The 25,397-nt window shown below is 44.4% G+C and overlaps 1 protein-coding gene across 7 annotated transcripts in view; it reads right to left on the minus strand.

The window, feature by feature from the left end:
* GTF2IRD1 (GTF2I repeat domain containing 1) overlaps positions 1 to 25,397 on the minus strand; it is a 174,384-nt gene that overhangs the window by 65,265 nt on the left and 83,722 nt on the right. For all 7 annotated transcript variants that reach the window (XM_030536777.1, XM_030536774.1, XM_030536775.1 and 4 more), the window contains 7 exons: positions 19,641 to 19,787; positions 12,478 to 12,661; positions 10,411 to 10,721; positions 8,828 to 8,917; positions 7,648 to 7,731; positions 6,105 to 6,288; positions 2,303 to 2,328 (listed from right to left, as the gene is read on the minus strand). In XM_030536777.1, the coding sequence (XP_030392637.1) occupies positions 2,303 to 2,328; positions 6,105 to 6,288; positions 7,648 to 7,731; positions 8,828 to 8,917; positions 10,411 to 10,721; positions 12,478 to 12,661; positions 19,641 to 19,787 (1,026 nt within the window). The remainder of the gene's footprint in view (positions 1 to 2,302; positions 2,329 to 6,104; positions 6,289 to 7,647; positions 7,732 to 8,827; positions 8,918 to 10,410; positions 10,722 to 12,477; positions 12,662 to 19,640; positions 19,788 to 25,397) is intronic.

The following is a 25,397-nucleotide window of genomic DNA, read 5'->3' on the forward strand; positions in this document are numbered from 1 at the left end:
GGAAAAAATCCTCAGGAAACGTGTTACGGAGGCAGTTTCACTGGTGTTGGCCGGAAGCAGGAGAGTTCCGGTGGTGGGGAGGCAGGGGACTGCATTGAGGATGACTGTCATTTACACATGCCTCTCTCGATGTATCTTCTTTTACCACACCTTCCTACTGTTTTTGGTCCTCCAAGTCTCCTCTTTCAATACACCGTGATTCCTCACTTCTCCAGAGGCAAGTACCTAGAAGATGAATTCAGTTCCCAGGTGCCAGTATGCTGGGCTCCACCCTCTTCCCTTCCCGGTGAACTGTTTGATATTATTGTTGTGTAGCCTCAGGTGGCCTGAATTCCTGAGCATGGGAGTCAGGTTGGGAGGGGCCCAGTGTGCATTGCATTGAACAATCTGACACAGTACGTCCAATTCAGAGCTTAGCACAGATACAAGCGGGCGCCCTGTAGGGAGGCAAGGCACAGAGCAACCACCCTCCACACAAAGCGACCTACAGGCCAGTGCTATCCTGTAGGCTGCTACTTGGCCAAAGGCATCACATTCTACTTTGAATAAAAGTGTTTTCTAATCTGTACATGGTGAGGAAAGAGGCGGCGGGGATCAGCACCATGGCCTGAGCATATAAAATCTGCCCCTTGTGCGTGAGAGAGAAGGGGTGTGACAAATTGAGACAAGGAGAAGAATAAGCATTTAGCTGCCATGAAAACCTTCTCTTTGCCCTTCCCCTGCTCCTCAGTAATCAAGCTCAGCAATGATCTTAGAGATGAAATGAAAATCAGGTGCTAGAGAGCAGGTGAATGGAGACTGAAGGATTAGCTAGAACTGGGGCAAGGAGGGAGCAGAATTATTCTGACAAGCTGCACAAACCAGGCAGGTGTCTCATTATCATCTGTAATAATTGAACTTTACTCAACTCTAAGTCACATTGCAGCTACCTCCTTTTGAAGCACATACAATCTATGGCAATGTAAAGCCCCTTTTCTTTTAGGCTCTGGTACATAAAGGAGGGCAAGGCTTCGCAATGGGAACAGCATGGAGCATTAAAGATGCTATTTATCTTTCCACAGTTCAACTGGATCCTTCCCATGTACCAAAATCTTGCTCTTGCAACAATGAAGCCACCCAGGGAGCAGCAAAAATAGGCTTCCCAGGAGCGGTGGGTTTTGAATTAAATGTTGAGCAAAACTGCAATGGAAACCTTGGGATACTTTGTAGACAACTTAAAGTGCAGCTCCACTTGGACAAAGTGTAAAGTAAAAATGGCACCTCCTTACTGAGCAGACCCAGTTCTTTTGTGTATTCAGATCTGCTTACTTTTTGCTTCTGTTAGCCCTGCAGAGACCACACAGCTAGGAGGGAGTAAGCTGGAATGTGTTCAAATCCTGTGCAACAACAGAATTGTTTCCTAATTTCCAGTCAGTTACACTTGCACAAACCCCACTGTAGGCAAAGGGGTTTCGTGGATGTTAGGGACGGCTTACCAGCAACATAACAAGGTTGTACAAGTGCCACTGAAGCATTAATGTGGCTCGTAGAACCTTTATAACTGGCGATAAAAGCATCCAGCTTGACTCTCAGACCCCAGCCTAAGTTTGCAAAGCACTTAGTTAGAGAAAATAAGCTTTCACTTGTAAACTGAGCCCACTGGGTCTGTAATCATTGGCAGACGAACACATGACCAGATGGTGCCATTTTTACACCAACTTTTCAGATATATATCAGGTTAAGATAGGAAAAAGCCACCAGAGAAATCTTTTGGGTGTCTTTTCATACTATTTTGAAAGGAGTGCTCAGATCTTGCTAATATATGCCTCATTTTATTTGTTCAAAGTTGCTTGAAATGGTGTATCTTTCATATTACACTGTTCAAAGTACAAGTAAAAAGGAGCAAAAGACAAAGCCAAGCAGTTAAATTGAAGTAGTTGGGTTTTTATACGCAAGGGAGAGAGAATAACTTATAAATGGGAATCCACAGTGTGCATCTCCTGCCTTCTAAGTACAGTTCAGCTATTCCATGGCTTTCTAGGGGTGAAATTTACCTTGAGCACAAAGCCAGCTCAAGGCCTATGCACGACTTAAGTCTCACTTCAGACCTATTTGAAGGGTTAAACTCAGACTTCAGTGGTGCATAGGTCCTGTGCATGGAGTGAATTTTCTTCTACTTGTGTATATTATGTAGATAAGGTTTTATCCTTGGTGAACACAACTACATATGCCCTTCACTTATGGCTATTTATATATTACATCATTTTAACTCTATTTCTCTTTCACTTCACAGACAATAAATCAAAGAATGTTATTAACGTACCTGTAAAAATTCTCTCATCAAACATCCTAGAAGGGGGAAAAGAAAAGAAACAGGAGCATCTAGTGAATGAATTTCAGATATCGTTTATTAACGATATATTGAGTAAGAATTGTGCTGCGTTTATTCATTCCTTTCCCTGGAATCCCCCTCGTATTTTCTTGTGCAAATCCAACAACTAACATGTGTCTTTCATCTAAAGCACCTGAACATCTGCTTCTAAGTCATGTTCTCCATTTAATTAACTGTATTAAATAAAGCTGTTACTTTCTGGCTTTAGCAGAAGGCTATGGGGCCAAGACGGTTCAAGACGGCTTTTAATTCTGCTATTCAGTCCAGCCCATTTACCATTATGGCAGGAACATTTGCAATCTTGTCCAGCTTTTGTAAATATGCAATTTTGGGACCATTGTTAAATTTCCTATAAAAACCTCATCTTAAGGAAGCGTTCAGTGAGCTGCTCAGCCCAGCAGCTCTTGTGTGAGCAGAAAGAATGAGACTTGCACAGGAGCAGCTATCAATAGGGCACCAAATGGCTAAATTTAGGACTGAAGAATGTTTCTCACTATCTGCAATTCATCTCATGCCCACAACCTAAAAGAATTTAGGTTTCTCTCTGAACACAAAGATGCTGACCTAGCAAACCATTTAAGATCGTGCATAAAACTTTAAGCACGTGAGTAGTTGCATGGGGCCTGATTCTTTGTTCTAAGGCTCTGATCCAACCAAGTACCTAAGCATGTGCCTAACTTTAAGCCAACACTGCCGGCCTCCATTGCCCACCTGTTCTGTTTTCCAACAAGCACCTTCACGCTTCGTCCCGTGCTACCCGCTCACACTTCGGAGCAGCTCCCCAGAAACATCTGCAAAGCCACTTCCCAATACTCCTTCAAATCCCTCTTTAGAACTCTCCTACAATAAAACCTAACAAAAGGTTAGACCACTGGTGCGCTGGGAGCACTACCTAGCATGCTGACTAATATGGTGCCATCTTTTCCTTGCACTCTCCCATCCATCTGTAACCATCTGCTGCCTCCTGTCTTAGATAGGAAACTCTTTGGGGCAGGAACTGTCTTTTTATTCTGTTTGTACAGCACCTTGCACAGTGGGGTCCTGTTCCTGACTGGGGTTCCCAGGCACTATTGCAGTACAAATAAATCATAATAGCAGCAGTCTGGCTGGACTGGGGCCGGACTTAGCAGTGTTTCACACCCCATTTGCACATATTTTGCATTGGTATAGATGACTATGAGGTGCAAGGCAATGGAGAACCAAGCCTCTTGGCTCCATGGGATTACACACACACAAAGTTAGGCACGTGTTTAAGTGCTTCGTTAAGTCAGGGACAGGTTGGGTTTTTTTTCCCTTCTTGCTCCAATTTTCAATAGCCTTGGCTTCACTTTCCGTCATTCTGTCAACCTTCTACCAATGCACTGGAAACTTCCAGCCTTCGTTCATAATGAAGTGTTACGATTAGAGCTGGTTGGAGAAACTTCCATGGAATCTTATTTTATCAGAATATGCAGATTCATCAACACCAAAACACTGTGCAAAATCAGCTCTTTTCCCCTGAGATTTTGTTTTAAAAGGAAAAAGGGAAAAACTTCCAAGCATGTTGAAATGTCTCATTCTGATATTTTCAGAATGAAACACTCCAACTTGGTTTATTTTTTTGAAATTTGGTATATTACACAATACAGAATTTAAAAAAAATTAAAACTGAACATTAAAATTTTGTCAAAAACCAAAAATGTTCCAATTGACTTGAAACAAAAATATTTTCTGAATTTTTCTTTGGAAGCATATCACAATTTTCAGCTTCCATTCCACTTCAGCATGAAGCCAAATTTTGGAATCTAAAAGTCCGTAGTGAAACAGAACCTCTATCCTCAGCACAGGTCTAGTGAGAAACGAGTGGACATACTGCTTTAAAGTGGAGTGTCATTATTCACTGCGTCTATTGATAGGGGGAGAGCCAGTGCACTGGAGTGTATATTTTCTAAAGGAATCACAATGGGCCATGAGATTAATCAACTAATGCTATGGGCACTGCAAAAGAACTAGGGAGGAGTCCAAGCTGCATAATTCAGATGTGGATTTTTCTAGAAGAGTTGGCACGAAGCCTCTCTCTACAAGGGACTAATCTTGCCTCATCTACACCCTCTCCTCCTACACAAGAACAATTTCCCGTGACATAAAAAACAGCAGTCATCGTACCAGCTGATTAAAGAGAAAGTGGAGAATTCATGACTGGAATCACTGATTTTTTCAGCTGGAAATTGAGTGGTACTAGGTGTCTAGAAATTCAGATCTGGCACTGATGTGCTATTTCTTCTATGTTTTTATAGCCCTAGCACCAAGGGATTGCATCCCTGATAGGTGCCTTTGGACACAATAAAGAACACTAATGTAATAACACTGCATTTTGTAGGTGCTAGCAAAGACTTTACTAAGGGAATTATTGAGTTTTCTCTAAAGGTCTTATAATTAAAGGTGTGTTTTTTGCCTCTCCCCCCAAATAAAGGGAGTGTTTGTTGACAACACAAACCAACAGCTGTAAGTAAGGATGAAAATTATGTTAAGAATTCTGTCTGTTTCAGATGAGCCCAAAAAGAAGGAAACAAAAAAAGGCACATCAGGGAGGGAACCTCACAAAATGGTGAGGAGAGGATGGATTGTTAGGGCATCAGCCTGAAACTTGCTCCACCATAAACCTTGAGCAAACCCCGCTGTGCCTCAGTTTCCCATATGTACAATGGGGAGAACAGCACTGCCCTGCCTCACAGGCATGATACACATAATGACTCCGAGGTGCTGAGTACTATGGTGATCAGCTGACCGAGCTAGACAGGAAACCTTGGTGTCCCTGCTGGAGAGATGAGGAGGGATTATATACACCGAGAACGACAAAATAATTGTGCAGCTTTCCACCCTATTCCTATTCTAGTGCAAAAAGTAGAAACTACTATTAAAAAACAACAACATACCTGTGGTTATCAGGCAAACAGGTAGGGGGAATATTACCATTTTTTAATTTATATCTATAACTATCTCAATACGCACTCAGCTGGCACAATTTGAATTTGTCGTGTCATTTTGACAGTCTACTTAATGTGCAGGCAGATAAAACTCTTGCAATGCTTAGGCTAATCTAGAGCCATTGTCACTGAAGCATTTGTGACATAACATTCGTGGTTTGTTATTGTAGGGATGATTATAAATACTGGGCAACTGGGATTGATTTGGTTTTTGTTAAAAGCAAAAAAAATTTAGAGAGCTGGAAAAACAGTGAATTGGGGGGAAAATATCAAAACCCATATATCTGTTTGCAAAAAACAAAATGATTATTTATATAACACATGGTAAGTCAATTTTTAGGTCTATTAATCATCATAGTTAGTTTAAAAAAAAAAAAAAAACCTTTGTAAAGCCTCCTTTGTAAAACCATACTGGAAAAATCTTTTCCTAGGTGTTGAATCTGCCCAATGTGCTTATTATTCTTGCATTCCCAAACTGATTCAAGGGGAATCCATCTCTCTGCCTCCAGTGGAAATATTCCTAAGGTACCTCAGCTGCACATATGGCTGTACTTCTGTGTGGAAGTTTGTTTCAACAGAAAAAGTGATCGAATATTTGCTGCCATTATGTAATTTAACAAAAAAACCAAACCAACAAAATACAATTTTCTGGTTACTATTTAGGAACTAAATTTAGAACAGAACACTACCTACATGCTCACACAAAATAGGTAGACTAAAATGTCATCCATGTCAGCTCTTTGAAATCTCTCTGATGAGCTGTGTACCTTCTAATGACAAAGTGGATGTTGTGTCTTTCCTCCAGAATTCGTTTGAGCTTGGGGACACCATAGGTACAGGGACGTTTGAACGGTATTTTGTCAGGAATCCCAATTATTTCTACTGCCTCTGGGTCGCAGGCAATCTTCCGGTATGGCACGGGAACCATGTGGTCCAAACCCAAAGCTTCAGCTGAAAGGTTAACAGATAGCTTTAATTTCCAACTGGATTATTATTATTATTATTATTAAAGACGACAAAGAGAAGGTGAAGACAACATAATTCAACAGATTCAAGTAGATCTACAAAACAGGTACATGTCTGCTGTCCTACTATCCTCCTTTTCCCCCAGCAACAGAGCCACGGGCTCCAAGTTTAACTTATCCCTCGTCACTGCCCAAAGTTACTCTTAAGGGAGAAGTTAAACAGAGAAATAAAGCAAAGGACAAACAAAACCTAAACTAAACTTTAAAAATTCTGAGGTACATCTCACGCTACTTAAATCAGGTGATGTACAGCGTTACCTTGAAACAGCAACCACCACCCAGGAGAAACCTATGCAGTATTCTAATGGAATGTATAGAGCTAGATGGACCCTGTGACAACTTGGATCAAGATCCAGAAATCAGAGATGCCTCATGCAAGCTTCAGCGCAGCCAGCTTTTCTCTGGAGGTCAGTCACTTCAGTACTGACCAAGGCCAAGCCGGCTTAACTTGAGAGATCTGACAAGCCCACAGTACAATAGGGTATAAAAACACCTCTACCCCGATATAACTTGACCCGATACAACACAAATTCGGATAGAACGCAGTTCGGTAGTGCTCCGGGCCAGTGGGGCTGCACGCTCTGGTGGATCAAACCAAGTTCAGTATAACGTGGTTTCACCTATAACGCAGTAAGATTTTTTGGCTCCCGATGACAGCGTTATATAGGGGTAGAGGTGTATAACAACCCTGTTCTTCATTGGAAAGAACCATAGAAAGCACCCTCGCTCTTCATGAACAGGGGCTATTGCATTGATTCCATTCACGACTGATTTAGTTTGCTTACAGATGCTCACCTGGCCAGGAGATTAAGGAAAATAAACCTATGGGACTGTACATAAAAAGGGCGATTCATAATTTAACACCACAAAACAAAGCCATTTATGAGCTCCAAGGATGTTAAAAGCAGCTGGAATAACCAGTATCTTTATTTCTGTCCTACGTTCGTTTTCAAATAGTCTTGGTTCGGTTGTTCCTCCTATAACTTTGCTGAAGGTCCGTAAGACGTGCTTTCAAGCTCAGAACCTGTGCATTAAGTTTCCGACTGGGGCCACTTTGCAGCTAAGCTACAAATGCTTTGATATGGGGGATTCGGAATGGAAATATTGACATAACCTTAAATAGAAGCCACGAGCCTAGGAGCTGCCATGCGAGGAGTGTTAAAAAGAGAAGGGAGTTTAGCATATGGCTTCTGCTGCTGTGTTAGGGAACAAAAATGATTGCTACATAATGTTATGCAAACCACAAGCACTGCAGATGCATAATGGAATTTTAACTCCTACTCACCATATCTACTGTTAAACAGAATTTGCACGCACTCCCTAAGGGTGTTGATATCTTCAGTTTCTTTTATAAAACTGTCCCATTTATCTATCAAAACAAAATATAAGAAATAAGGAACTTCCATATGGTACACAGACAGCAGATGCACTTTTCGCTTGCGAGGTGTTAGGAATCAGGAACAAGGCTCAGCTGCCTTATAAACAGTTATTTCCCCTTCCTGAGCAAGTGCTGCCAGCCTGGTTGACAAGGTCTAGGCTTCTTCCATCATCCTGCGGGGTACTCCTCTGCAGCTGCGCATGCGTAAAAAGGACCTCTAAGGAAATGACTCTACATTTTGAACATTGAAATTCCCATGTGATTTTCAAATAATGAAAACACAACGGTTCTGTGGCTCTCTCTTCCACACAGTGGGTGCCCCAAATGCAGAGGAAGATACCATCCCTGGCTTGGGTAACATGCAGTGTAACAAACAATTAGGCATTCACTCTCCTAGATTTTCAATAGGTGGAAGGGAAAGGGAAGTTAATACAAGATTTTAAAACTTCTTGTAATGATTTTTAAAGGTTGACTTATGGTTGGGTGCATTCTGTTCTGAAGATTGTTTAATTTCCGTCTGTTCTTTTTGTTTGCAAAGCCAGGCACGGCAGGAAGGATGGACAGCCACAGCCTTTGGGCAAGTTATTTAATCTACACTGTGCCTCAATTCCCCCATTTATAACATGGGCAGCCTGTCTCCCCACTTCACAGGGGATGTTCTGAGGAATTCCTGACTGTGCTGCACTCAGGTACAAGGGTGAGGAGGCAGGGAGGGAGGGGTGGGTACAGACAGGTACAGAGAGAGGTCCCAGCTGCTACGCTGACACACTGCAACTAGGCTCAACGGAGCTAGGACTAAATTCTGTTAAAGGAGGTGCTCGCTCTCTTATGGAGCCAGCTTCAGGAGGCAGAAGAGGACAAACGTCCCAGCAGCTCCTCATGGAGGATGAGCCAGAAGCATTTGGGGACAGACAGAGCATTGAGCATGGCACCGACCAACGTGAGCCAAATACTTCGACAGCCATGCTGAGCAGTGGGGAAACAGCAGAAGTGGCCAGGGGCTGGATCTTTTGCCAGAAGCCATTCCCTTCCCTTGTCTCTTTCTGGCAGTGCACCCCTCGCCCCCCAGACCCAGTGAGCATCACACCTGTTTTGTCGTGGACGATGGAGAAGAGAATACGCTTTGACGAATGCACATTCTGGATGAGCGGACCACCAGAGACTGCAGATTTCTGTCCTGGACACAAGGAAATACAAGGTGAAAGGAACTATAAGAGCCCTATCACCTAATACAAAAGCAGGGGCAAGAGGCCCACCCAGCGGGCACAGAAGGGTACCCATGGCCTCGACTCTGCCAGACTAAGCACAGGCCTGGGAAGCAGGAACTCCTGCATTCTATTCCCAGCTTGGGCACTGATTTGGTGCATGGCATTGGGCCAGTCACTGAACCCTTCTCTGGGGAATATTCATCCCTGAGCAAGAGAGGGACTGGGGTAGGGTGACCAGATGTCCTGATTTTATAGGGACAGTCCCGACTTCGGGGTCTTTTTCTTATATAGGCTCCTATTACCCCCCCCACAGCCTGTCCCTATTTTTCACATTTGCTGTCTGGACACCCTAGACTGGAGGTGAGTTGTAGGGATTTGTATAATCCCGAAATGCAGGGGGCCCTTTATGCTTGTGGCAGCAAGAGGAGGGGTGATCTGGTGAAGACTGGCTGCTGGTGCTGCAGCCATCACGTCACCTGACCCTGATCAGAGCAGGCCTAGAAAACGTGGGGATTAAAAAGCCACTTGTGGCCCATGTACACTACACTGCTACTACTCTAAGATGGGCCCACAGAGTCACATTCAGAGCTTTTGAATACAGAGCCATGCAAAAGGAAAAAGAGCCCTTGAATTCCTTTCAAATCCTCAGCTGAGTCTCTGACCCCTCAAACCTGGGCTCTCCCCCATCTTAGGTACGTAAGGCTCTGCATCAGTTATTTTAAAGGGGAAAAAAACCCACATGTTGTTCGTTAGTTCTGTCCGCTCTGCTTCCTGAGATGGTTGGGGTCTGCACCTTCAGAGAGAGCGCATCACTGGAGCAGTTGCAGAGAAGCCTCATCTCAGACAGATTGTACAACTCTAAATGCACACACAGGAGTGCGTGGGGAGGTGGGACATGGCAAGTCTTTGTTGTCCCAGAGAATGAGGGTGAGGCCCAAATCCAGATTCTGATTCCGCCGCCCGACACCCACAGGAATACAGTGGGCTTTCATTAGAAAGCCACAATGGCCCCCACTGAAAGCGCTTTGTGGTGCTGAGGATTTCAGAACTAGCAGCTACCAAGTGGCTAGCCGATCCAAAGTCTTCTGAGATCAACTGGGGCCTTTCTAGTGGCAAAGATGGAATCACCTCCTCCCACCAGTGAACGACTTCTCCTCAGTTATACTCCAACGATTCACCAGATGCTCTAAACTAAAGGCACTGGCATGACACAAAATGGTCCCCCACTCCCAAGGCTAAAACGTACCCAACGGTGACAGGGAGTGCAGTGAAATTCTACAGGCCACCTGAGGCAGGCCTACAGGAACCTGAAATAACTGCGTTAACTCCCAAACACTACTCCTTGTCTCTTTGAGACAGATCTTGGGCCTGACCCAAAGCCCAAAGTCAATGAGAGCCTCTCCATCGACTTCAATGGCCTTTAGGCCAGGCCCTCCTTTGAGAGCAAACGCAAGGCTATTACCACAGCAGTCGCTGTACTCCTGTGAGGAAGGCACCTTCAGCTCTCCTGAGGGCCTGGGCATCAGCATCTCACTGGCTGCATTCACCACGTGCAGACTGGCAGACATCTCCTGCTTTAGGTCCGTGGCAATCTGCGTAGGCAGCGAGACACCGTATAAGAAATTGGTCATGGCTACAGTGGATGGAGTGTCTTGACTGGCTGGTTTAGTGATCTGGTTATTTGGACCAGAATCCCGACTGCCCTTGGATGCTAGGGAGGTACAATTCAACTCTACATTAGGGTTCGCCTCTCTGCTGGGCTCGTCTGCTGGCCTGAATGGGAAAAAACAAAGAAGAGGAAAACACAGGTACTTTCAAGATCCATCGTATGGCATCTGACTTAGGAACTGCGCACTACAGCCTGCGTACTGCTAACATCATCAGCAACAAGAACCACCGCTTGGCTCAGCAGCACTGAATGCAATCTCAGTCTCATTTGATATTAAATGTCTGCTGAATCAGCCCTACAGGTCAGGGGCACGAGGGTTCCTGGAGCAAGGGAGAATGGTTTTGCTCATACAGCCAAGGGGGGAGAGCAGTTTGCAACAGCTTTCAAGCTGCCCGGGTGGGCCTGTGCCCAAGCTGTCCATGTTACATGTCTTAATGGCGCGCACTGAGGAGAACAAGCTAAAAAGCAATGAGGAGGAAAGGGAGAGGACAGCTTCCAAACAAATCGTTTCAAGACAGTCCAGCAGGATGGAAAAGTACGATCTCCACTCTGCTCTGATGACTGGCCCAGCTTCTTCCCTGCTTATCATTTCCGCTCTACGGCAGCTGTCAAAGGAGCTGTAACCCTGCCCCAAGTTCCTCCTCCTCTCTTCAGAAGGGTACGTCAGTCTTTACAATACGTTTTATGAGCCAGATCCACAGCTGGTGAAAACTGGCCTAGTTCCATATTGCAAGCAGGGGAGAGGAATTAGACAGCTCAGTGCAAACTTTAGGAGTGAAACTATGGCTAGAATTGTGCAGGGTCAAGGATAAAGCATCACTTAGATTCTACTCAAAATACGGCTTCAGGCGAACTCAGATGGTGCATAAGACCTTGTACTGACCATCTGAACGTGGTGAATTTTACACACGCTTCAGAAGATAACTGCCCATTTCCAAAAGTGGCCTCTGATTTTACATGTCCAACTGGACATACCAAGTGATTTCAGAGATGCTGAGCACCCCCAGGTCTAACTCGTTTCAAATTGGAAACTGTAGGCGCTGGGCATTCATTAGAATCAGGCCCAACGTGCCTCAAATTTGGCAGGGCCAAAAATTAACATGACCAAAATTAGAGGTCATTTTTGGAAATGTGGCTATAATAGCATGGAGGGTGCCTCACCCCTATATCGCTCCCTCGTGCAAAAATCCTGACCATCTAGCACACTATAATACTCTCTCAAGACTGGAAAAGAGATTTAGGAGGTTTACACTGGAACTCCCTTTGGTGAGGTAAGAGCATCCTGCTCATCATACATACAATTCCTATGTAATGACACGTAGAAGAACGTAATTAACCTTGTACGCTTAGGAACACTTTGATATTGTTTTCACTTTCAATAATTAAGGAAAGATCCCACGGCCCCTCAGACCGTGATAAATTAGTCTCTCACACACGCACCGAGTCTTTGTACGCCATGATTTAATATGGTTGCACCTACATTTCAAGGTTCACAAGAGAAACCAGTGCTGAGGGCAGCACACTGTATTTAATGAACATCTGCACCTCGCAGACGAGTGGAAAACGGCAGCACGTGATTATTAGCATTGGTGTCGAGCTATTAATTAACTCAACCAGGGCAGCTTTTTATGTGGCTGTCAGAGAGCCCCATAAAGCAGCTAAGCCCGTGTGTAATGAGACAAATGGCACCATGCTCTGCAGCATCCCTCCTCACGTGATGCAGTTGCCACACAAAACCCTTCAGAGGCCTGGTTCAGAGCTTGCTGAACTCAAAGGGGAGTGTCCTTCCCTGGACTTGGCTCAGTGTGAACAAGAAACGAAGACTCCCTGCTCCCACCCTCTCAGGATTTATGAAGTTACCTTTTTAGCCTGAACCGGATACTGTGGCTGTGCTCCAAAATCGCCATCAAGGATTTCACATCGTATTCCGTGGGCTTCCGGAAGACAAGTCCCTCAGGCAAGCCGGCAACTGCGAGCAATCCTGGCTCTTTTATCAGCTTCTCGTAGGGCAAGGGCACCACGCTGTTCTTCCCTATGGCTTCACCTGGGAAACAGGCACAATTACACATTGGATAAAGTCACTGGCTTCTCCAGGCAGAATTTGCTCACAATTGCAGCTGGTCAGGGCTTTAGCAGAGAGATGAGGAGCAGGACTGAGACTGCAGACACCAGTGCAAACTGGTCAGGATAATTCTTCCCACCCATAATATGGCTCTTCAGTCACTTCACAAACATTAATTAATAAAGTCTCACAAAACCCCAATGAAGAGGAGCAGGAACTGTGATGTGGCAAAACACAAAAATTCTTGGAAGGTACTGAGGACAACTTTTTGTTTCAGAAAACGGATGAAGGAACAAGGGGACACACACTTTAGACTTCATTATGAGCAACTGGTTGTGAATCTGAAGGTGGAAGGCAATTTGGGCGAAAGCTATCATGAAATGATAGATTTCATGATTGTAAGGAAAGGGAGTGAGACCAGCAGAATAAGGACAAGGCACTTTAAAAAAAGCAGACTAAGAAACTTACAACTGGTAGGTAAGGTCCCATGGGAAGACAATCTAAGGGAGGAGCTCAGGAGAGCTGGCAGTTAGTCAAGGACACAATATTAAAGGCATAACTGCCAACTACTCCAGTGAGAAGGAAAGATAGGAAGACTCCATCAGGAGCTCTTTAATGACCTGAAAATCAAAAATGAATCTTACAAAAAGCGGAAACACGGACAAATTGCTAAGGAGGCATACAAAAGAAGAGAGCACAGGCATCTAGGGACAAAATCAGAAAGGTTAAGGCACAAAATGACTTACACCTAGCAAGGGACATAAAATGCAGTTAGAAGAGGTTCTTTACATACATTGGGAACAAGAGAATGATGAAGAAAACTGTAGATCATCTACTTAGTGAGGAAGGAGAGCTAATAACTGATGACAACAAGAAGGCTGAGGTGCTTAATGCCTATAACTGGCTATGCGGTAGTATTGCTGAAAAGGATCTGGGTATTATAGTGCATCACAGATTGAATGAGTCAACAGTATGATGCAGTTGCTAAAAAGGCTCAAATCATTCTGGAGTATATTAACGGGAGTGTCATATCTAAGACATAGGGAGGTATTTCTCCTGCTTTACTCAGCAAGGGTGAGGCCTCAGTTGGAGAATTGTGTCTAACTCTGGGTGCCACACTTTACAAGAGAGGTGGATAAATTGGAGAAAATCCAAAAGGAGAGCAAAAAAATGATAAAAGGTTTAGAAACCTTATGAGGAATGATTAAAAAAACTGGTCATCTTTAGTCTTGAGAAAAGAGGACTTAGGGAGTCTTGCTAACAGTCTGCTAATATGCTAAAGGCTGTTATAAAGAGAATGCTGATCAAGTGTTCGGCTTAATCTGCAGCAAGGGACATTTACACTAGATATTCAGAAAAACTCTCCTAAATTAAATTGTGGAATAGGCTTGCAAGGGAGGTTGTGGAATCCCCATAATTGTCCCATAGGTTCTTAAAAACCTCCCAACCTCCCACAGGAATGGTCTTGGTTTATCTGGCCCTGCCTCAGAGCTGGGGGCTGGGACTTGACGGTCTCCAGAGATCGTCCGTCTAGCCCTAAATTTCTTTGATTCTATGATCTGGTGTAACTCAACGAAACTCCAGATTTCAGCAGAGCTATGCTCCTTTACACCAGCTCAGCTTCTGGCCCATAGTAACTTCTACCTTGTTAGAAGACGGAGGAGAAGATCTGACCAGGGGACTGAAGACCTGCACTTATTTTCATTTGCATATTCATTAAAGTACTCCCAGCATTACTTTTTGGCTCAATGTTTATTCATACTTCAGCTGCCTGAAAAAGGAAAGTGTCTCTTTTGCCTAACACCATTTTGTGCCTTAGTTTCTCATTTAAAAAGAATAATCAAAAAAGTAGCCCCTTTCTCTCAACAATCTTAACGTGTTTTACAAATGTCAATGCAGTGAGCCTCAGAATACCGCTTGTGACATAAGGAAATACTGTTATCGCCATTTTACAGGTAAGCCCAGAAGGGTTCATTGACTTGCAAATTAGCAGTGGACATGGAACCTGTTTATCCTGGTCCCATGCTTTACCCACAACACTACTCCTGCTTCAATAGCCAATGTCAAAATAAGAGAATTGCACAAAAATATCCCTGCACCTCTTCCAGCAATACCTCAGTGGGGAGCAGGGAACAAATTGCTTCTGTCTTTCCCTGGCAGTGGAAAACGACCATTGTTACAAGGGCCAGAGATGCTCAGCCAGGGGTACACATACCCCTGGGTGCACAACAGGTCTTCCAGAAGGTACATCAACTCATCTAGGTATTTGCTTAGTTTTACAACAGGCTACATAAAAAGCACAAGCGAAGTCAGTACAAACTAAAATTGCATACACACACTGACTTGTTTATACTGTTCTACATACGATACACAGAAATGTAAGTTCAATATTTATATTCCAATTGGTTTTTTTGATAATATATGGTAAAATAAGAAAGTGAGCAATTTTTCAGTACTAGTGTGCTGAGACACTTTTTTTTTTAATGTTTGATTTTGTAAGCAAGTCGATTTTAAGTGAGGTGTAACTTGGGGATATGCAAGACCAATCAGACTCCTGAAAGGGATACAGTGGCCTGGAAAGGCTGAGAACCAGGGACAACTTAGACAACTTGAAGAAGATGTTCAGAAATGACGAGCGAGTCTAGGAGCCCAATCTGAGATGCCTTCCAGGGGCTTGATAGAGATCTTGTAGGTGTTTGTCTCTGTCTGAGGGATTGGAGCAAATGTGGTTGTATCTTAGAGCTTGGCTGTAGACAATGGGTCATGTGGTGTGTCCTGGATGGAAGCTGGAGGCATGTAGGTAAGTATAGAGGTCAGACTGGCTGGGTCATTACACATATTGAATCTATTTCCCCATGTTAAGTATCCTCACACCTTCTTGTCAACTGTCTAAAATGGACTAAGTTTTTTTTTCTCCTGTTGTAATACCTCATCTGAATTAATTAACCTCTTCCTGTTGATATGGCTACTTCCACCATTTTATGTTCTCTGTATGTATATATAATTCTTCCTTTATGTTCCATTCTATGTATCTGATGAAGCGGGCGGTAGCCCATAAAAGCTTATGCTCAAATAAATTTGTTAGTCTCTAAGGTGCCACAAGTACTCCTGTTCTTTCTGTGGATACAGACTAACACGGCTGCTACTCTGAAACCATGAATTACTCAGTGACTCAGCATCCAGATGCATGTAAAAGTGCAGCACATATGGCTGTAAGGCCTAGCAGTACATTCGTTCATCATCCTTCTTTGTGGTATTTCGATCCACGTCACTGCACTGATGCAGGGGAAACCCTGATTAAGAGGTCTGTAATTAGTCGCGGGATTGCATGTAATATATTTCCATTTAAATAATTTTTTTAACCTGTAGCTGATTTTACAAAATCCTGGAAACCTCATGGCACTGTCAACGAGGCCTTATTAAAAGTAATTTCTTCAACACAGAGCATTGCTTCAAAGAACACAACCAATGATGTGTGACTTGCTCAAGCAATCAGTGTTCCTTACAGCTTGGATGGATAACATTTTAATTAACTCCATAAACAGAAGTTTCAAAACAAACCTTTGAACCACAACATTGTGAGCACACTCTCTGCTCGCTTGGAAAGTACTAATTGATTCCTTGCCTCAGGACACTGGCTGCAGCAGATTTTCATTTCCAGTATCGCCCCCTCTCCTTCCCCAGGACAGAAAGAAAGAAGCAAATAATGTTGATAGCAACCAATTATAGGCTAGATGCTTGCAGGTGCCTAGACAAGTTTTCGTGGGGAATGTGCTACCTTCAAAGTGACCTTCAGCAAACCCAGCAGAGGCTCACACTTTAACTAAAGAGAGAGAATAATAATCATTAACGTCTGTTTAATAGAACGCCATGATAATCAGTCAGTCATTCTGTTGGTGAAGAGATTACTGGGCTCCAGAGGGGAATTTGGGATTCTTTTGAGTGAGCGTTTTCTGTTATTTTTCATCCTCACTGATAGGAGGCAACTTTCTTTAAAGGATAAAAATGGAAGAAAGAATTGTTAATTTCAAACAGACCTCTAGATATAAGACACAGGACTAGGTTCTGCATCCATCTTAAGCACAGTTTGCTGTAGTCAATATGGAACTGGACACATCCTGATTATATTCTGGAGAAAGGGACATTCACATGGGGCATGAAGATTAGCAGACAAGACAGCTGTGCACCAGAGATGCGCACAAAAATCTGCAGCTTGATTTTCAGACTAGCCCTTGTTGCCACTGAAGATATTGTAAATTACTGATGCACCGCACTTCTAAACAGTCAGCCTAACATTATTTGCATTAAGGTAGCACGTAGAGACCCCAATTAATATTGGTACCTCATTGTGCTAAGCTCTGTAAAACCACACGGAAAGGGACAGTCCCTGCCCCAAAGATCTTGCAATCTAAAGAAACAAGACAGGCAAAAGGTTGTGTGGGGGAGAGAAACAGGCACAGAGAGGGGAAGTGACTTGCCCAAGTGACACAGCAGGTCAGTGACCGAGCCAGGAATCAAACCCAAGTCTTCCAGTCCATTGCCCTAGACACCAATACATAAAATTAATCATAGCAACTAGCTTTAACATAGTGCTTTGCACCAGTACATCTCTACGCACTTCACACAAGGAGGTCACTATCATTATCCCATTTCTACAGATTGCTCTGTACCTCCAGTTTACTATTAGATGATTTGGCCAAGGTCACACCAGACGACTGGTGGGAGGAATAGAACCCAGGTCTCTAGAATACCAGTCTAGTGCCCTTCGCACTAGGCCATACTCCGTTCCCCATTAAGTCTTAAAAATGTGTACGTGCACCACCATGGATTCTATTTTACATTTTCAATCCATTTCCTCCAAACTGACCCTCAAACAGGTACAGTTTATTACGTACATTCATATTCTCTCTCTTCCCCTCCCCCTCTCTTACCTGGAAATTTAACAAGGCGAGTGAGTGCTAACTTTCACTGCTTGTTCACTTGCCCTTCCCTACAGCATCCATTTGGGCTGTGATCTGAAAGACGTGGGGAGGATCTGAACACCCACTGTAATGGGACATGGTATCCAAATCCCCATTAAGTGATTTCTAAAACCCTGACTTCTTATGATAGGCCACAGAGCAATACAACGACTTGCCCAAGGTCACCCCAGCAGACCAGTGGCAGAACCAGGAACAGAACCCAGATAACTTGTCTCTTTACTTGGCTACAAAGCACTTAGCACTCTGGGTACTACACAGAAACTAATAACAAGACTTTACTGATTCTAGATAACGGACTGCAAAACCACCATCGCAATGTCAAATTATAAACACAAAAACAAATCTGACCTTCACTGTTAAGTGCTGAGATTCAGTCTATCTTCAGGCAAGCAATGCATTTTCTTTGGAAAACAAGCATTCAAAGACATGTGAAGTGACACAAAGTCAGTCAATGGATTATTGTTGTTCTTCCAAGACTTAGTGGACTCCCCTGCAAACTCTCAGCTGAGTTGGGACTAGTTTCCAACATATACTTGGGCAATATTTGTAATCCCCTGTGCAGTAACCAACTTCCATTTAACCCTGCTTGGGCCGTGGCTGCCTATGCACCCCTGGGGCCAGAACTTTCGAACCTGAGACTACAGCCAGGAAGACAACTATTTCTCAGTGGATCTAATTTGCCACTGTGCAGAAGGCCACCACACTGTCTAGGCAATATTTCAACCTGACTGAGGATTTAAGTGGGACGAAAGTGATGTAAGCCCTTGCATTGGCTCTCGGCAAGGAGCAAATTTCACTCTGTGGGAATATCCTGGGGTGCATTCTCATTTTGCTAATAAATGTGTTTTCACTACTGTTGGTCCAGCCCGGATTATTGAAAGGTGAGCTGGAAGCCTGTCTCATTTTATGCATGGGCAACTGCCGCCATCTTGGCCAACAATAGGATTTGAACCCAAGACTTCCAGAGCTAAACGCCTATACAGCTACAGCATGAGCTAAATCTCCCTAGCTGGGGCTGTAACAACTCCTATCCTCTGTGGATCAGGCACAGCGAGAGACCTGTCACACACAGTCAGTCATCGGTAGGTTACATCAGAAACACTGTGGTCAGCTACATTTTAACTGCGGCGTCTTTATTACCGGGGAAGATTTATGAGCTGGAATGAAACTAGCTTGCGTCTCGGAGCTCAGGTTGCAGGGCTCTAAGGAAAATCATCTTTTTCCTTCGAAAGTCAAATTTGGCACTAAAACCACCTTAAAAGCCACATTAGGGATAAAGCCACATTTTACAAAATCTGCTGAGAGCACAGCATTGGTCTGAGAATGCTGTAGGGACAGCATTTCTAAGGACGTCTCCCCACACATACACACACTAATTTATTCATTGGCACATTTAGGTAACGAGCCATGGAATAGCCTCCTCTAGGGCCTTTCTGCAGAGGAAAACGTTAACAGTTAGGCCCGTTGATTTCAATGGAGTCAATATGATGTACACTCTGTGTCTATAAGGCTATAAAGTTCCCTTCATAATCTCTTAAGGGCCTGATCCTGCACTCACCCATTGACAAAAGGGCTACTGACTTCAGTGGGGTGCAGGATTGGGCTCTGAGAGCCAGCTTCAGTAAAGCACCCAAGCACATGTTTAAATCTATCCCTACTCTTCCCAGCACTTAAGTCAATTGGACTTAAGCAAGTGCTTACAGAGGCAGATTTCTAAAGGGATTAGTCAGTGCTCTGCTAAACAAGGACAGACTTAAAGCACATGCTTAAGTTAAAGAGAAGCATGTGCTAAGTGCTGTGCTGAATTGAGGCCAAGAGGGATCACGATGAAATGGCTAGATTAGAGCAGGGTTGAAAGATGTAGCTACAAGTACGTACAGGCCCAGTTTCTCAGAGTGTCAGTGTGATAACAGGCCTTCAGCTGTTGGAGAGACCAGTCCCTTCAAAAACAACCCAAATGGAACGGTGAAGATTCTTACTATAAAGCACATCAAACACTTCCTCTACCATCTTCCTGAGTAGGTAAACGTCTGATCCTTGATGTGGGGAGACCCTCGGGATGCTCCGGCCACAGTCCTTTGCCTTCTTCTGGAAATCTGCATCCTGCTCTTTCCTCTGCTGACCTCCTGCAGGAAAAGAGAAAAGAAAGAGAAAGTGGAAGTGCCTGGAGGAAGGGGAGGGTTTTGGTCACGGTGGTTCCCCCCATCACCCTCAGTTGACCTGGATTCAAGGTCACTGGGAGTTTGGTTGTCAAGCATTCTGGAGCGAGCTCCCAAATGACTCCGGTTTAAAACAACAAGGGCCTGGTTTTCAAAAGCTCAGAGTGCCCACAATTCCAGTAAAAATTGCGATGGCTGCAGCTGCTCAGCTCCCCAGATGTTTAGCCCCACAGTGTCCCCAGTCCAGAAGGGCTGCTCAAGACCCTACACACCACTGGACCACTAATGCTGGGTTTAAATCCATCCCTGAGCAGAAGGACAGCAAAATGAAGATGCATCACGTTACTTCTATCTGAGCACAACAAGTTACCCATGAAGGGTGGGATTTTCCCATCTGCCTAGGGGATTTGGACACCCAGTTCCCATTGTAAATTAATGACAATTGTGCATCCAGCAGCTTTGTGGAAATTTCCCAATCTTTGCACTATGAGTGCTGGCTGGCGGTAGCTATGGTGGAAATATAAGATCATAACAGCCTCTCAATGCCCAGTGACAAAGGGTTTACTGTCACAGACATAAAATATCAGGGTTGGAAGGGACCTCAGGAGGTCATCTAGTCCTAATCCCCTGCTCAAAGCAGGACCAATCCCCAGACAGATTTTTGCCCCAGTTCCCTAAATGGCCCCCTCAAGGATTGAACTCACAACCCAGGGTTTAGCAGGCCAATGCTCAAACCACTGAGCTATCCCTCCCCCCTAAACAGCAACTCCTATCAGCCCTGTACACCTAACACACTGCTGTCACAGTATTTATCCATAAACAATGTCATGTAGAGGGTCAAAAGCTTATCCCCTAACTGCCACCATAAGCATTGCGGGATGCGCATATGCATGTTATTCACGAAATAGGTACTTACTAAAAATACCCTCAAACTATGTGACCAGGCAGGACAAATAAACACATTTTTTCCCCAGACAAAGGAATGTCGATTTACCCGTCTGCCTCGTTCTCCAATGTAAATCAGACATTGTGTAACTCAACACAAAGCAAACTTCAATCACATATTCAACTCAAAAGGGAAAGGAAGTTAAAAGGAGAATGAGAAAGACCATCTGGCATCAGCACCCCAAAGAACATAGAGCAGGAGAAAAGAACTTTGTCTAGGGGTACACGGCAAAAGGGATACTTTTCAAAGATTGCCTGGACTATAAGGAAGAGGAAAGGGAACCCCTTGGTGGTCCATGATGGAGGGAACAAAACAGACAGTGCATTTTGGATCCTGGAAAGCTGGATCCTGGCCCAGGGGACTGGAGACGCTGAGAGATCACTTTAGATGAGAGATGTAACTTAGACAAAGATTGCATCCTGCTAAAGTGGTGTTTATTCTCTTAGAAGCATGTTATAACTTTTGCTTTAGTTGTAATCATACCTGTTTCTACTACTCTCTCTCAGGTTTCGGAGTGGAAGCCGTGTTAGTCTGTATCAGCAGAAACAACGAGGAGTCCTTGTGGCACCTTAGACACTAACCAATTTATTTGGGCATACGCTTTCATGGACTAGAATGCTTATAGCCCACGAAAGCTTATGCCCAAATAAACTGGTTAGTCTCTAAGGTGCCACAAGGACTCCTTGTTGTTTTTACTCAGTGTCACTTGAACCTCTCTCTTTGTAAATAAACTTCTCTTTGTTTTAATCACAAAGTGTGAATTCTTAGTGGAAGCAAGGAAGCTGGTGAGTACAGTGTCTCGTTGGAGGCAGCAGACTTGGTAATTAACGTGTATCCAGGGACTGGATACCGCAAGGTACCGCTCTTCCAGGGGCTCCAGGACTGGGGTGCACCAAGTGTTACCTGCAAGGCAAAAGTAAATGCTGGCAGAGTTCTGAGAAGTCTGTCAGAGGTAGCTCACAGACTGGGGAGACAGGGAGCCATCCCCCAGTTTAGTATCAGCACCTCTCTCTCACTGAAGCAGGGGTTTAACAAGGTGACCCGCACTCCTGGGAGCCCCAAGAAAGTGTCACAGTACCACACAGGCTTTCGATAACCTTGCTCAGAGCAGGTCTAGAGGACACACTGGTAAGGTCACCTAAGTCCTAGCTGCGGTAGGCCACCCACCAATGGACAATTAGAGACCCTCGTCATCAGAGTGTAGACAAGGCCTTGCAAACCACCAAAGCAGCAGCAGTCAGTCAGTCAGTAACATGGCACTTTGAAGCAGGACTCAAGAAGGCACCTGCAATGTCACTTTCTACATCACAGAGACCATACAGCCCCCTTCATTTATTGCATTCAAGTTTTGTTTAAATGATTTTCTCTCCCAACGGGTTGGTTTGGGTTTTTGTAAATGACAGAAAATCCTGCAGAATTCCAAAAAGCCACGGAGAAGTTACAAGAGCATGGGAAGCCAGGCAAAGAAACTCCAATACATAGAAGACAGAGACCCTCTCAGTGCCACTGATTTAAATAATACTTTACACCATACAAATATTAAACAGCTCCCACGCCCCTGCTACATCCATTCTCTATCCCATGTCCTCCCTCCTCACACTCTAGGCAGAAGGCCAAAAAGAAAAAAAAAAAAAAAAAGAGTCCAGCCACCACTGTAGGACAGAGCAAGGTTCACAACTTCAGTCTTCTCCCCTTCCAACCGTGAAGGAGCCAGACCTCACCCGCCCAGCACCAATCCCGGATATGCCAGCCCCTTTTCCTGATTTCACACACAGTTTCATTGAAACTATTGTGATTAATCGGCCAGTGTACTTCCTTTCACTGGGTTCAATCTGCTTAGCCCTCAGTTTTTCTGAAAAGCAAATCCCCCCTTGCTTGAGGGCTTTCTTACTCCTCAGTGTTGCACAGCTCTGTAATACCAGTGATTCCCTGCTAATTTCCCCCATTAAACCTCAGCTAAAGCGTATCTCCAGCAACAATTTCCTTGCATCTCTAAACGCACAGAAAATTAAACCACCACAAGTACATTATTGCCATTCGTTCTAAACCTATTCACAAGGGATTTTCGGTGGCAAAGGACTAATTCTTTCATCATACTCTGCACACTCTTGCCAGTGATCTGCCCGGATGCTGTTTGATTGCTTAAGGAGGAACTGATGGGTCCCTTCTGCTTTTGTCTGAAACAATCCTCTATGCAAATAGGAAACTGAGCTATTGCTTTTTAAAGCCAGCTGTGGTTAAACACCAGCCAGATAATGCAGCAGGGCAATAACCAGAATATATGTTGGTAACTGAAGCTGGAGTTATAGTGACCTGCTTCCGAGCCAAGAGTCCCAGATGCTCAGTAACATGGAAGGCAACGCAAGTGACAAAGTACAAACAGTCAGAGTATGGGACAGAGAGAGAGAGCAGACCCATGTAAACACAATGAACATCCCTATAACAGAGAGAGGGACTCTTCTCAACATATGAGGTTCTGCTTTCCTATGGATCATTAACAATAATAATACATTTACACTTTAGCCTAGTCAACACACAAAAAGTTTCACCAGTTTAACAAGTGAGATTCTAAATTGACACAATTAAATTGGTCCAGAACCACTCACCAATTGATTTAAGCCTGGATTACATAGGTTTTTCGAGCATCAGTACAGGTAGAAGGACATAACAACCCAACATAAATCTGTCCACACAAGGTTTGCGCCGATTTAACTAAATTGGGTTTTAAACCCCCGGCGTAACTTCCACATGCAGACAAGGGCCTAATACAACACTTCTTCATTTGAGGATTTCAAAGCACGTCGGACACGTTTAATAATCCTTGCAACACCCTGGGAAGGATTGGGGGGGCGGGAAAGCACTGAGACTTCAGCAGTGTCTGCACTTTTGGGCAATCTCCTGCTAATGAATTATCCCAGTGCAGCTCCAATGCTGGAAACAAGAGAGGACGCAGTAACAGAGAGTGGGCGCAGCAAGGTCGGGACAACACAGGCAGAAAAAGGCCACTGAACACTGAAGTACTGACTGCACTAATACTCACCCCGTTGCTCATCACCAGGCTGGTAACAGTACAGGAGGAGATTGCTCGTGCAGACAAAGCCAGGCAGAATAAGGGACTCACCACCCCCTCATTTCAGTAACCAACGTCAGAGCAGACATCGGACTCTCAGAACACCACCTTTTCTCCATTACATGAGCTGGGACAAGGAGCACTGTGCTGCTGGCTGTAGACTGATTCTAGCCAAAGCGGCCGGGTGCCTGGAGTGGTGGGTCTGGGGATCTTGCTGATTTGAATCTAAATAAATCCAAACTAATTAAGGTGCCAGTCTGGCAACGAGACTATAACAAACAATGATAAGAGGCGGTTGCCATTTTGTTTAGTGCACCAAAACCAATGAGAGGTTCACACACACATCCGAGCACCATTCGGCTCTGCAGCGGGCGTTAGGGTAACCTAAGCCTGAGAGGTGAGCACATTCCTGCAGACACAGGATCGGAAATAAGAGATACTGGAGGGAAAAAACCTCTCTACACTCACTTAATCCACTCCTCAGCCAAAGCAGAACTGTTCCATGGAGCGGAAGGACGATCAAATTATTAGATAAGGGGCTTGTCCACACAAAAGTCTGTGGCAAGCCGGGGTATAAATCTACCCAACCCATCTATGGGACTCTATCACCCAGTTCCCTAGTGTACTCGGATCTACTCTTGTTTCACAGCAACAGGGTCCGCATGGGCATTTAGCGCACACCAGGCTAGCATGGGGTAGATTCACATCACAGCTTGCCACTAACTACGTGGTCATGTAGACAAGCCCTAGGACTCGAGACACCTGGGTTCATTCCTCTGCGAGCCTGGACAAGTCACTTGATTTGTCCATCCCTCAGTTCCACATCTCCTTTCACCCACCCTTTCATTATGTTTTGTCTTAGGCAAGCTCTTCGGGGTTGGGACCATCTCTTACTATGCGTGTGTGCACCTGGCACAATCGGTGAGGCCTCACCTGGAGTACTGTGTCCAGTTTTGGGCCTCACACTACAAGAAGGATATGGAAAAATTGGAAAGACTCCAGCAGAGGGCAACAAAAATGATTAGGGGACTGGAGCACATGACTTATGAGGAAAGGCTGAGGGAACTGGAATTGTTTAGTCTGCAGAAGAGAAGAATGAGGGGGGTTTTGATAGCTGCTTTCAACTACCTGAAAGGGGGTTCCAAAGAGGATGGATCTAGACTGCTCTCAATGGTAGCAGATGAGTAACGGTCTCAAGTTGCATTGGAGGAGGTTTAGGTTGGATATTAGGAAAAACTTTTTCACTAGGAGGGTGGTGAAGCACTGGAATGGGTTACCTTGGAAGGTGGTGGAATCTCCTTCCTTAGCGGTCTTTAAGGTCAGGCTTGACAAAGCCCTGGCTGGCATAATTTAGTTGTGGATTGGTCCTGCTTTGGGCAGGGGGTTGGACTAGATGACCTCCTGAGGTCCCTTCCAACCCTGATATTCTATTCTATTAAGTGTCTCTGCTCCCCTAAAAACACCAGAGGTGCATGCATATAAATCTGCACACCCTAGAAGGACTCAATACTTGTCAAGTGGGAAAAGGATGAAGCCAGTAGGAAAAGAAATGTAATTTTCC

This window comes from Gopherus evgoodei, chromosome 17 (assembly GCF_007399415.2).
Source record: "Gopherus evgoodei ecotype Sinaloan lineage chromosome 17, rGopEvg1_v1.p, whole genome shotgun sequence".
NCBI classification, from domain to species: domain Eukaryota; kingdom Metazoa; phylum Chordata; order Testudines; family Testudinidae; genus Gopherus; species Gopherus evgoodei.